This window comes from Anomaloglossus baeobatrachus, chromosome 2 (genome assembly GCF_048569485.1).
Source record: "Anomaloglossus baeobatrachus isolate aAnoBae1 chromosome 2, aAnoBae1.hap1, whole genome shotgun sequence".
In the NCBI taxonomy this organism is placed as follows: domain Eukaryota; kingdom Metazoa; phylum Chordata; class Amphibia; order Anura; family Aromobatidae; genus Anomaloglossus; species Anomaloglossus baeobatrachus.
In genome coordinates this window covers 186,182,867-186,197,380 of record NC_134354.1, presented here as the reverse complement: position 1 = coordinate 186,197,380, position 14,514 = coordinate 186,182,867, and the positions used below count along the sequence as shown (strand labels likewise).

General features: G+C 43.7%; 1 protein-coding gene across 2 annotated transcripts in view; it reads left to right on the top strand.

Moving 5' to 3' along the window:
- The window catches only part of EFHC2 (EF-hand domain containing 2), a 122,276-nt gene that overhangs the window by 50,323 nt on the left and 57,439 nt on the right, over positions 1 to 14,514 (top strand). For both annotated transcript variants that reach the window (XM_075333539.1, XM_075333538.1), the window contains exons 8-10: positions 1,824 to 1,989; positions 2,503 to 2,645; positions 7,442 to 7,638. In XM_075333539.1, coding sequence (XP_075189654.1) covers positions 1,824 to 1,989; positions 2,503 to 2,645; positions 7,442 to 7,638 — 506 coding nt within the window. The remainder of the gene's footprint in view (positions 1 to 1,823; positions 1,990 to 2,502; positions 2,646 to 7,441; positions 7,639 to 14,514) is intronic.

Genomic DNA, 14,514 nt, shown 5'->3' with positions numbered 1-14,514 from the left:
AAAGGGAATCTGACACCAGGTTATTGATACCCGATGTGGCAGCAGCAGAATGTAGGAGCAGAGACCCTGATTCTAGTGATGCATCACTTAATGGGCTGCTTGCTGCAGTTTTTTTTTCTAAATCACTGTTTTATCTGCTGCAGATGTAGCAGTTGTCTGAATGCTGAGTTTGTTATAACCCTGCTCACAATACTGATTGGCAGATTTTTGCCTATGCATAGTTTAAACAGGAAGTTACCAATTAATGGTAGTGGTGGGGTTGTACATAACTCATGTATATGGAGGATAACATGGCAGCAGGTTTACTGGTCCTCTAATGATAATCTCTTGCTGGTAAAACAGACATTTTATCAAAGCTACAGCAAGCAGCACAGTAAATGATACATCACTGGATCTACATAATGCTGCTCTCATATTTTCTGGTTTGGAAAATATGAAGATTTAGGCCATATCCAGATGGCTGTTGTAATACTTTGGAATATTTGAAGATTTAGGCCATGTCCTGGTGGTTGTAATAGTTTGCCAATTCATGTCTGTTAATTGGAGGTATGTCTTAGGGGCACTTTGCACACTACGACATTGGAGGTGCGATGTCGGTGGGGTCAAATCGAAAGTGACGCACATCTGGCCTCACTGTCGATATCGTAGTGTGTAAATCCTTTTTGATATGATTAACGAGCGCAAAAGTGTCGTAATCGTATCATCGGTGTAGTGTCCGACATTTTCATAATTTCGCTGCAGTGACGGTACGATGTTGTTCCTAGTTCCTGCGGCAGCACACATCGCTGTGTGAGAAGCCGCAGGAGCGAGGAACATCACCTTACCTGCGTCACCGCGGCTCACGTCGGCTCACGTCGGCTATGCAGAAGGACGGAGGTGGGCGGGATGTTTACGTCCCGCTCATCTCCACCCCTCATCTTCTATTGGCCGCCTGCCGTGGCCAGGGCAGGTAAGTGCATGTGAAGCTGCCGTAGTAATAATGTTCGCTACGGCAGCTATCACAAGATATCGCTGCTGCGACGGGGGCAGGGTCTATTGCACTCGACATCGCAGCAATCGGCTTGTGTCGTAGTGTGCAAAGTACCCCTAAGTCTGTATGTAGCTCAGTGCACACTTTTTATGTATCAAGAATGGGTGCAGGTGCTACGAGCCACTACTTACACTATTCTGGTGAGTAAAACAGACCAGACTAGTGCAGTCTACGTTTTTTTTTCATTTGAGGTCAATGTGAAAAATTGCTCATGTGCACTATTGCATAGGCTACAATTGATCCATGTATGGTCTGTTGTGCACTTGGGCAACTTTAGGACCATACATTTGCATGTCTGAACATAACCTTAGATCACAAGAAAGGACTGAGAAATAGATTGTAGAAGATAACACTCCACCAGGGGGCATCACATCATCATTTATTCCTATCTGCTATTCTTTACATGTACAGATGTTTTCCATTCTCTGTTGTGGCATTTTGCATTACGGAAACTAATTTCCATAAATATATATTCGTTTCTCATACCCTGCAGCTTGGATTAGAGAATGGCACAGCAGCTGTAAATCACAGGCTACAGCTTTTCTCTGGCATTTGGATGATATATTTTTCACAGATATTAACACTTCATACTTTGTTCATTATTGGCTTTGTACTTTTTAACAAATTTCACTTTCATGGCTTCATAAAAAAGGCCTTTTTCTTAGAAATTGGTAGTCATGGTAGAATAGATCATGGCATATATACATTACTTCCCACAAGATACTGTCTGAATATCCGATAATATGTTGAGAAATGTAAAATTAGTCTTTCTGTTCATTTTTTTGTCTTCTAGAGGATTTTTCACCTGTTCAGTACAAAGTTTCTCAACATCTAAAGATCGAGAAGCTAGCTCCCCCTTACAATGGCTTTGGTTCTGAAGAAGACTCTCTTTGTTCTTGTTTGGGACTCTTACCAAAACCCCCACAACGAGATTTCAAGAAATTTATGGAAAAAGACAGGTATTTTTTGTAATCTTTAAAAGTTTGCATTATTGTAGTCTGTAGACAATTTGGACTTCATGTATAGAAATGTGCAGATGGATATCATTATGTGCCAATTTGGTGCCATAGAGCCATATACACTCATCCAAGACAGGTTCCTAATTGGAGTAAAAGTGGCCCACCTGTATTTCTTTTAAATCAGGACATCACTCTAAGGCTGGAATCACACTTGCGAGAGACTCGCACGAGTCTCACATCGCATCACCCGGCATGGCGACACACTCTCCTGACAGGAGCGGGTCAGCTGCATGTATTTCTATGCAGCTGAGATGCTCCTGTCAGGAGAGCTGCAGACCATGCCGGGTGATGTGATGCAAGACTTGCATGAGTCTCTCACAAGTGTGACTCTGGCCTAAGATGCAGACTTAATTTACCCAACAGCCTAAAGGTACACACAGGGGTGGCAGACGACAGTATAAACGCTGTAGATGATGATGACATCTTCAAAGGAATCAATTCTCTCTCTTTTAGGAATGGTTTGGACAGCAATGTTCTGAGGTTTGTAGCAAAACTTATCACTGACAATCCAATTGAAAAAGAACGAACGTTCATCGTCTCCTACTTCTTAAGTGATGACACCATATCTGTGTTTGAGCCACTGCAGAGAAATTCAGGTACTGAAACAAGACTGTCATATAAGTTTGTGAACATAAAAGGTATTTCTATATGAAAGCTTTAAAGGGAATGTACCACTACAAAATGGCCTAATTAGGTTTAAATGTTAAAGGGGGTTGTCTGGGACTTTTACATTCATGGCCTATCATAAGAATAGTAGTAGTAAACCGGCACTCAACAAGAAATTTGCAAGTGATGTAGACTATAATCAACATGACAATCCAATTTGACAATATTCATATTATGACGTTTTGGTCATGTGGATCTTCATCAGATAAAAAATGTCTGAGGACTGTGGTCAATGTATGAGCACATGCGCTCATAGAGATATAATGAGGATCCCACGGATAGCAATGATCTGTGGAGACTCGTGCTATAGGAAGTGTGACTATATCACTGTAAGATGGTGCCATAAGGGATCTGCCACCAATATGACATGGCAGCACCCACAAATTATTCCAGCAAAGTCACAATATGACGCTTCTCTCCTTCTTCACTTTGTACTTTGTACTATTCTGGCTTACTCAGAAATTGTATTCTAAATTATGTTGACCATTTTCCTCTATTGTACTTTAGTGAAAACGAAAAACTTAGGATTAAAACAACATTTTAATGTAAACATTTTTATTTTTTATTTCCACACCACGTTACTAAATTGTATGACTCAGCTGTAGGTTTAAAATGTTCAATACACACCCAGATGATTTCCATGAGTGGCGAATTTCCAAATGTGAACCAGTGATGGGGGGGATTCTGCTATTTTCTCATGTCAGAGACACTGCAAACGTAACGCGTTATCTGCACTCTATTTTAGAAAAAAATGCACTCCAAAAATCAAAAAGTGCTCTTTTACTTCCGAGTGAACCCAAACAGTGGATTTTGACCGCATATTAGGTATCAATGCACAACAAAATGTGAGGTCCATATTCTTTTGTTGCGTTTGTAATAATGAGAAATTTTGGGCTAAAGCAACATTTTCGTGAAAAAAATTAATTTTTTTATTTTCACTTCCCAATGTTATAAATGTCTGTAAATTGCCTCTGGGTTTAAAGATGCTCACTACACGCATAAATAAATTCTTTTAGGGGTGCATTTTTAATAATGGTATCACTTGTTGGCAGTTACTGCTTTTTTGCCACCTCATGTGCACTCTCTATATGTAAAGTGTTCCAGCAAAAATTGCCCTCCAAAAGTCAAATGGTTTTACTTTTCTGAGTCCTGCTTTGTTCCCAAATAGTAGTTTCCAACCACATGGGGAGCATCTGCGTACTCAGGAGAAAATGAATTCCAATAACTATTGTGTAATTTCTCCTGTTACCCTAATGAAAATGAAAAATTTGGGACTAAAGCGACATTTTCGTTGAAAAAATGTAAGATTTAATTTTTACTGCCTAATATTATAAAATTTTGGGATGCACGTGTAGGTTCAAGATGCTTATCATACCCGTAGATTAATTCCTTGAGGGGTGTAGTTTATGAAATTAGGTCACTTGTATGATTTCTGCTGTTTTGGCACCTAAGAGGCTGTGCGAATGTGAAATAACATCCAAACAAATATCCAGTCCAAAAAATAGCACTTCTTCCCTTCTAAGCCCTGTCGTGTGACCAAATAGGAGTTTCCAACAACATACAGTGGGGAAATTAAGTATTTGATACATTGCTGTTTTTGCAAGTTTTCCCACCTATAAAGAATGGAGAGGTCGGTCATTTTTTATCGTAGGTACATTTCACCTGTGACAGACAAAATCTAAAAAAATCTAAAAAAAATCATAAAATCACATTGTATGATTTTCAAATAATGCATTTGCATTTTATTTGCTCTCTAAGACCTGTTATTTTTTCTTCAAGAAGCCCTCCTACTTTGCACTCCTTACCTGTATTAATTGCACATGTTTGACCTTGTTACCTGTATAAGACACCTGTCCACACAATCAATCAATTACACTCCAACCTCTCCACCATGGCCAAGACCAAAGAGCTATCTAAAGGCCCAGTCACAGACAACGACTTACCAGCGATCCCGAAAACGATGCGACCTGTTAGGGATCGCTGGTAAGTCGCTGTGAGGTCGCTGGTGAGATGTCAAACAGTCAGACCTTACCAATGATGCAGGAATGATACAGGTCGCAGTAGCGACCTGTATAACGATCTCAGCAGTCACTGTGACCCTGTCACACAGTGTCAAACACAGCGATGTGTCCTGCCCAGCAGGACATCGCCTTTGAAGAAAATGGCCTGGACCATTCTGCAACGACCAGCGATCTCACAGCAGGGGCCTGATTTCTGGTAGATGTCACACATAACGAGATCGCTAACGGGATCGCTACTGCGTCACAGAAACCGTGAATCAGCAGCGATCTCGCTAGCGATCTCGTTATGCGTGACGGTATCTTAAGGACACCAGGGATAAAATTGTAGACCAGTACAAAGCTGGGATGGGCTACAGAACAATAGACAAGCAGCTCCATAAGCAAACAACAACTGTTGACGCAATTGTTAGAAAATGGAAGAAACACAAGATGACTGTCAGTCTTACTCAGTTTAGGGCTCCATGGAAGATCTCGTCTTGTGGGGTAAGGATGATTCTGAGAAAGGTTAGGAATCAGCCCAGAAATATATGGGAGGACCTGGTCAGTGAACTGAAGAGAGCTAAGACTACAGTCTTAAAGATTTGCCATAAGTAACACACTACGTCATCATGGATTAAAATCCTGCAGGATATGCAAGGTCCCCCTGCTTACACCAGCACATGTCCAGGCCTGTTTGATGTTTGCCAGTGACCATCTGGATGATCCAGAGGAGGCATTGAAGAAGGTCATGTCGTCAGATAAGACCAAAATAGAGCTCTTTGGTATCAACTCCACTCACTTTGTTTGGAGGAAGAAGAAGGATGAGTACAACCCCAAGAACACCATCCCAACCAAAACAACATGGGGGTGGAAACATCATACTCTGAAGGTGAATTTCTGCAAAGGAGACAAGATGACTACACCATATTGAAGTGAGGATGGATGGGGTCATGCATTGTGAGATTTTGCCCATACCCTCCTTGCCTCAGTAAAATTATTGAAGATGGGTTGTTGCTGGGTCTTCCAGCATGACAATGACCCAATATACACAGCCTGGACAACTAAGGAGTGGCTCTTTAAGAACCATTTAAAGGTCCTGGAGTGACCTAGCCAGTCTCCAGACTTGAACCCTATAGAAAATTTTTGAAGGGAGCTGAAACTCAATGTTGCCCAGTGACAGCCCCGAAACCTGAAAGATCTGGAGAAAATCTGAATGGAGGAGTATGTCAAAATCCCTGCTGCAGTGTGCAAATTTGGTCAAGAACTGCAGGAAACGTCTGACCTCTAATTGCAACAAACAAAGGTTTCTACCAAATATTACGCTGTTTTTCTATTTTATTAAATAATTATTTAATGCAATCAAATGTAAATCAATTATTTAAAAATCATTCAATGTGATTTTCTGTATTTTTTTTGTCTATCACAGTTGAAGTGTATCTACGATAAAAATTACAGACCTTTCTACTCTTTGTACGTGCAAAATTGTCAGTCTATAAAATACTTATTTTTCCCACTGTATAATGTATCTGCATACTAAAGAGAACATTGCACAGCAAATTGTGGGGTCCTTGTGAAAATTAAAAATTTGAGGCAAAATTTACATTTTTGTAAAAAAAAAAAAGAAAGTAATTTTTCATTCTCTTCATTTAGTTTGAATTAGTTTCTCTGAAGCACCTGATAGGTTAACAAACTTCTTAAATTCAGTTTGGAATATATTGAGGGGTGCAGATTTTAAAATGAGCGATTTCATATTGATCTAAATTTACCATTAACATAAAGTATAATGTGACAAGAAAGAAGAAATCACTGGTACCTGTGGAAGCATTCCACATAAAGTGACACTGGTTAGATTTGAAAAAATGTCACCTGGTCAGGAAGGTAAAAACAAGCATCGTTATTAAAGGAAACAGGTCACCAGATATGACTCTTATAAGCTGCGGCCACTACCAGTGAGCCCTTATATACAGCATTCTAGAATACTGTATATAAGAGCCAAGGCCACTCTATATAACGTAAAAAACACCTTTATTATACTCCTGTGCACTTAGGTAGTGTAATGTCTGTGGTGTCTGCTCCAATGGGCGTTGCTGCTTGCGGGTCTGACACTTCATCTCTGCGGCGATCACCGTCCTCCTTCTATCCTGCTAAGTGTGGATGACGTGTCCTAAGTCATCCACACAGGCTGGCATTGCAGTCCTGCGCAAGCGCACTTTGATCTATCCTACTGAGGGCAGTTCAAAGTACTTTAATGCGCAGGCACAAGGAAAGGTTAAAAACCACCCACGCATGCGCACTACAATACTTCCAGCTGCACTCAGGGCAGATCAAAGTGCGCCTGTGCAGGACTGCAATGCTGGCCTGTGTGGATAATGTAGGAAATGTCATCCACACTGGGCAGAAGGAGGACGGTGATCGCCACAGAGAGGAGGTGCCAGACTGGAGAGAGGAGGTGTCTGACTGGAGAGCAGCGACACCCATTCGACTGGACCGCTGCCTAGGTGAGTATAATAAAAGTGTTTTTTTTACGTCCTACACAGTGGCTTGGGCTCTTATATGCAGTATTCTAGAATTCTGTATATAAGAGCCTACTGGTGGTGGCCACAGCTTATAGTCGCCAAATCTGGGACAGGTTCCCTTTAAGGGGTTAAAGAAAAATATATACCTCTGTTGCTGGACATGTTATGGCATTTGTCACCCTATTTTTTTCTGTGTTATTGTATTTTTAGGAATCATGGGGGGCAAGTTTTTGGAAAGATGTCGAATTAAGAAACCTGGTCAGGAGTTATTCAAGTGCGAAATGTCAGAATATTTTAAAGCCGAAGACCTTTTTGTTGGTTCCCGGGTTAACTTCAATGGACACAAGTTTATATTAGTGGATGCAGATGAGTATGTCTTCCGCTACATGGAGAAGAATGTTCAGGAGGTGAGTACAACATTTAGATTCCTGTAATATCATTTACTTTGTAACACTGACCTTATTTAGAGGATTATCAACCTCATAGCATCTGATTTTTATGGATACATTACTATTAACATAGGAAACCTTTTTTGGTCTTGTATATTTTATTTACTGCTGATGTATAATAACGAATGCCATTCAGAGGGCATATGGATAATGATACAAATGAAAACTGGATGATTGTTCTATATGCTTGTGTGAACTTAGCCTAAGCAAGAGTGGGGTTTATAGAGTTATACCCCTCATTTACATAATTGTACATTCAGCCCACAAATGTATGTAGCGAAAACAGGAGTGCACTCATGTTGTCTTCGGGAGGTGTTAGTGAATGGGAGTGGTGTCCCAACATACATGAGAGAAACATTCACTACACTCTGTTTTTCAGCAAAAGTGAAGAATTTATTCAAATGATGGAACATTAAGTGGTAATGCAAATGGTTCTTCTTGATTGTGACCAACAGTAGTGATGTTTTGATGTGGGCATTGGGTTATATTCATAAAAGCTAATCTATAACAACTGATTTTAAGTACCATCATGCATAGTAGGACAATCTGTGCTGAAGGCCTAAAGTTTTCCCTCCAGTGTTTCATGGAGCACGTCAAAGGTCACAACTCAATACAAGTCTATGGGCGCCTCAATTTGCCTCATTCTGGCTCTCATAGACTTGCATTTAAGCACTTGTGTCGTAACTTCTAACTTCTAGCCAGTCAACAGTTACTGGCACAATATGGCACCACAAGACCAAAGTGCCGAAGAAGGATGAAAACACGGGGGAAAATGGAGTGTCCTTTAATGGAATCTCACTACTAGACTAAGCGAACAGTATTCCTCTCCTGACATTTCTCTTTTAGTAAACACTTACATTTTTTTATGAAATAACAATTTCAATGTATATATTCTTATATCTCTAGAAATGTATAACTAAATTGACAACTGTGTTCCTATTTAGAGTCCTGTCCTTGGATACTCAGGTGTTGTTCAGTCAGTGCTGACAGTGTACACCATGTACAGAATTATTAGGCAAGTTGTATTTTAGAGGATTTTTTTATTATTGATCAACAACTATGTTCTCAATCAACCCAAAAGACTCATAAATATCGAAGCTTAATATTTTTGGAAGTTGGAGTGTTTTGTTTTTTTTTCAGATTTGGCTATCTTAGAAGGATATCTGTTTGTGCTAGTAGCTATTTATGTGCAGAATTATTAGGCAACTTAATAAAAACCAAATATATTCCCATCTCACTTGTTTATTTTCACCAGGTAAAACAATATAACTGCAAAAAATATAGAAATAAACATTTCTGACATGCAAAAACAAAACCCCCAAAAATTAGTGACCAATATAGCCACCTTTTTATATGATGACACTCAACAGCCTACCATCCATAGATTCAGTCAGTTGCTTGATCTGTTTACGATCAACATTGCGTGCAGCAGGCACCACATTCTCCCAGACACTGTTCCGAGAGGTGTACTGTTTTCCCTCTCTGTAGATCTCACATTTTTTGAGGGACCACAGGTTCTCTATGGGGTTCAGATTAGGTGAACAAGGGGGCCATGTCATTATTTTTTCATCTTTTAGACCTTTACTGGCCAGCCACGCTGTGGAGTAATTGGATGCATGTGATAGAGCATTGTCCTAGATGAAAATCATATTTTTCTTGAACGATACCGACTTCTTCCTGTACCACTGCTTGAACAAGTTGTCTTCCAGAAACTGGCAGTAGGTCTGGGAGTTGAGCTTCACTCAATACTTAACCTGAAAATGTCCCACAAGTTCATCTTTGATGATACCAGCCCATACCAGTACCCCACCTCCACCTTGCTGGCGTCTGAGTTGGAGTGGAGCTCTCTGCCCTTTACTGATCCAGCCTCTGGCCCATCCATCTGGCCCATCAAGAGTCACTCTCATTTCATCAGTCTATAAAACCTTTGAAAAATCAGTCTTAAGATATTTCTTGGCCCAGTCTTGACGTTTTATCTTATGTTTCTTGTTCAAAGGTGGTCGTTTTTCAGCCTTTGTTACCTTGGCCATGCCCCTGAGTATGTCACACCTTATGCTTTTTGATACTCCAGTAACGTTGCAGCTCTGAAATATGGCTAAACTGGTGGCAAATAGCATCTTGGCAGCTTCACGCTTGATTTTCCTCAATTCATGGGCAGTTATATTGCGCCTTTTTGGCCCAACACGCTTCTTGCGACCTTGTTGGATATTTGCTATGAAACGCTTGATTGTTCAGTGATCATGCTTCAAATGTTTGGCAATTTCAAGACTGCTGCATCCCTCTGCAAGACATCTCACCATTTTGGACTTTTTAGAGCCCATCAAAGCTCTCTTCTGACCTATTTTGCCAAAAGAAAGGAAGTTGCCTAATAATTAAGCACACCTTATATAGGGTGTTGATGTCATTACACCGCACCCCTCCTCAGTAGAGAGATACACATCACCTGATTTACTTAATTGGTAGTTGGCTCTCAAGCCTATACAGCTTGGAGTAGTACAACATGTATAAAAAGTATCATGTGATCAAAATACTCATTTGTCTAATAATTCTGAACACGGTGTACAGACAAACACCTGTGACAAGGGTAATAATCGTAACACGCATTTGTCAATTTATTTTCATTTCCTGAAGAAAAAGAGAGATCAGAGCAAAACTGCTCTATTGTTATTTCATTAGGTTTTGCTTAAACAGCTATGTCAGGGCAGTGGACAGATGTTCCTCAAGTAAGCTGTGATCGGATGAACAGTGTAGCACCTAAAACCCCAGGTGAATGGACTGCCAAGGGCGTAACTACCGCGGTCGCAGTGGTCGCCATTGCGACCGGGGCCGGGCGGTTTTGGGTCCGCGGCCGCCCGGCAGATCAGCAGTCAGCTCCTTTCTGTGAGAGAGGAGCTGCGCTGTTCTGCCGCATACCACGCGGCGCGGGGCCCGCTATAGGACCCGGTCACCGCCGCTGAAGCTAGGCCCCCCTGCCTGGTGTCAGAGGTGGCGTCACCGCGTTCCCGTCACCGCGCGCTGCTTTGATATTGCATAGAGCGACGCCAGCGTCGCTCTATGCACATCAGTCTTCCCCCGTGCCTGCATGGTGACGTCACTCCTGTGTGACTGCTGTGTGTGGTGAGAGCACAGAGCACAGGAGCACGCCGACCGGAGCCACGGGGGAACGAGGACAGAAGTGACGACGAGCAGCAATGAAACAAGTAGAGGACAGAGGTGAGGTGGAAGGAGAAGATATGTGAGTACTTGTTTTTTTTGCTTTTTCTTTTAATAAATCAGTGAGTGCACGGGGAGGTTGGCTGCAGGACACATGGAGTCCTTGGGGGGGGGGGCTGGCTGCATCACACATGAAGTGTATATACTATATGGAAGGCTTTGTGGAGGCCATTATAGTATTTGGAGAACTATATATGAGGGGGGACTAAGATACAAGCATGGGATGGGAATGTTTTGTGCTGAGGGAAAAAGGCTCTTTCCCTCAGCACCCAGCTTTCCTATGCTCTGATATGGGAAAGCTGGGTGCTGAGGGAATGATATATAGCAGAGCATGGGAAAGCTGGGTGCCAAGGGCAAGATGGATATCAGAACATCGGAAAGCTGTATGCTGAGGTTAAGAGTCAAGTGTCAGCATCATTATCTTGTACCCCAAGTGTCAGTGTCATTATCCCGTACCCTAAGTGGCGGTGTACGTGGAGGGGGGGCCCCGGTCCAAATTTTGCACCAGGGCCCATCAAACTCTAGTTACACCACTGTGGACTGCCATACATTTCTAGATGATGCAAGGGAAATTTTGTATTCCATATAGTGATGAGCGATCACTACCATGCTTGGGTGCTTGGTACTCATAACTAAAGGCCCCGTTACACGCAACGACATTGCTAACGAGATGTCGTTGGGGTCATGGAATTCATGACGCACATCCGACCTCGTTAGCGAAGTCGTTGCGTGTGACACGTACGAGCGACCACTAACAATGCAAAATACTTACCAAATCGTTGATTGTTGATACGTCGTCCATTTCCAAAATATCGTTGCTGCTTAAGGACGCAGGTTGTTCGTCGTTCCTGAGGCATCACACATCGCTATGTGTCACACCCCGGGAACGACGAACAACAACGTACCTGCGTCCTGCCGGCAACGAGGTGGGCGTGTCGTTTATGCGGCTGGTCTCCGCCCCTCCGCTTCTATTGGCGAGCCGCTGTGTGACGTCGCTGTGACGGAGCACGAAGCTCCCCCTTAAAAAAGAGATTGTTCGCCGCCCACAGTGACGTCGCTAGGAAAGTAAGTAGTGTGACGGGTAACAGCGATATTGTGCACCACGGGCAGCGATTTGCCCATGACGCACAAACGACAGGGGCGGGTGTGAAGATGTAATTTACCCTCTCACTGTATATGCTGTGATACTATGTCATGATATGTATATTTCCCTGGTTGTATTAGTTGTAATTCATGTATTTTCTTGGGGGAGCTACTGGTCTCAATGTGTCTCTCTCATACAATTGCAGTCTTGGCATCTAATGTGATTATGTAAATAGCCTGTCCTCTTCTATCCAGAGTTGTGTATCTAGTCTGTAATTGCATTGGCCAGTGAAGGAATAGTCATTGTTCTGCACAGCAGGGGATCCCTTCATCTACTGTGGCTGGCAGACATATTGGAGCCCTGTGATGGATCAAACCATTGATGATGGGATGTGTGACCCCTACCCCCTGAACAAACATGGTGGGCTGGTCAAGGAGCACAGACAATGCATTTCCCTTTTTGTAACTTCAGAGTGAGCTGGAACTAAGAAGAAGAAGGAGCTCCCAGCATGGGTGGCTGTGGACACGAACGGAGCTAGGCCTGTGTGGCGGCCCGTGGGATTGTGTGGAACTCTTTGGACTACTGTAAGGACGATTGCTTTGTTATCCGGTCCGAGGATTGTCGGGAAGGGCCCCCGAATCTGTTTTATGTGGACTAATCGTGTGCAGTTCCTGTATTCCTGTTAATAAACCTGTTGGATCGTTTCTCGGCCTCGTCCATCCTTTGCTCTCTTGTACACCCCCGTCACAAACTGGTTGGCAGCGCTGGGATCAGAGCAGAAGGAATGGAGGACAATGGCTCAACATCAGGAACCAGCACTGCAGAGTACAAGACCTGGACTTTGGGGAGCCTGCAATCAAAGGCCCGTGAAGTAGGAGTTCGTTTCAAAGGACTCTCCAAGGAGCAGCTGATTGAGGCGCTAGAAGGAGTCTGTTCGCAAAATGACGTGGAGGAAGGATCCTCACAGCAAACGGAAGAAAGACGGCAGCCGGAGGTGAATACCCAAAAAAGTCAATGGGTTGTGTGGTACAAGGAGGAGATGGCACTGCTTGGAGATGAGGCCACCATAGAAGATAAGAGGGAGGCCATGCGTGGAGCTAAAGAGAAGGAGCGCAGGATGGAGGAGATGGCACTGCTGGATAAGGAGCTCGCTGTGGAAGCCGCGAGAGGTTCCAGACAGACTGTAACCCCAGCACCCATCATGAGGGAACTTCCCAGGGTGTCCCGCAAAGACTTTAAGCCGTTTAATGAGGCTGCAGGCGACATTGAGGGCTTCTTCCAGGACTTTGAGCATCAGTGTCGATTAATGGATGTCCCGGACAGGGAGCGTGTCCGGCATCTGGTTGGGCTCCTACAGGGGGGAGCTGCTGAAGCCTATAGAGCTATGGACCCTCGGTGGAACTGTAAGTATGCGGATATTAAACAGACTATTCTAGAACATTATGCTGTGACCCCAGACACTTACAGGACTCAGTTCCGTGCTTTAGCCTGTGATGGGGAAGTGTCTTTTAAGATATATGCTCATAGACTCAAACAAATATGTAATCGCTGGCTGGAGGCAGAGGAGGCCTTATCTTGGGAGATCTTCCTGCAGGTCATCCTAAAAGAACAATTCTTTGCCCAGTGCCCCGCTGAGATCCGGGAATGGGTGCGTGAGAGAAAACCAGCGACAGTGGAGGAAGCTGCTGCTCTCGCTGATGAGGCTCTCACCATCAAGCCTCAGTGGAGGGTTCTGTTGGAGGATGGAGAGACGCCTAACAGCTCCACAACACCGGATGCCCCCAGTTATTCTGTCCCCATTGTTCCCCGTTCCTCTAAGCCACCACATGTTGATACCCGTGTTAATGTGCCTCCAGTTGCTTCTACTGCACTTTCTGGAATACGCCGGGGAGAGGAAGTAACAGAGCGCAGGTGTTATGTTTGTAGGCATCCCGGGCATTTGCAGGCCTCATGCCCAGCCAGGCCATGGAGGAATCATCCTCAAACCCCTACAGCACCTTCAGGTGGGAGCCGGCCTCCAAGTTCCCCTACCCCTTACCCAAGAGGACGCCTTGGATGGAGGGAGACCCAGCTCAGATGCTATCAATGTGGACAGCCAGGGCATCGGCAAGTCTCCTGCCCAGCTGTTCAAATGAGGACTGATCCTGCACCCAATCGGATTGTTAATTATTTACAGCCCAGTGCCATGGAGGAAGATGTGGCACCGTTATGTGAGGACTGGCCTAGTGACTCAGCCCCCCCATGTTGCACCACCAGGAGTTTACGGGGTGCGACCCGCAGTTATGACGACTTCTGCTCATCGAGGTAAGCACTTGCAGGAGGTTGTGCTGGATGGACAGAGACTTGTTGGATTTTGTGACTCGGGTGCTTTCCTCACACTGGCTGATCCCCGAGTGGTTCGGTCTGAGGCAATCCATAGAGGACCTGGGATTGTTATTGAACTGGCTGGTGGACAATGGAGGACTATTCCCACAGCCACTGTGGATCTGAACTTTGGTTTTGGGGTCAGGCGATGTGTGGTTGGGGTGATGGGTGGT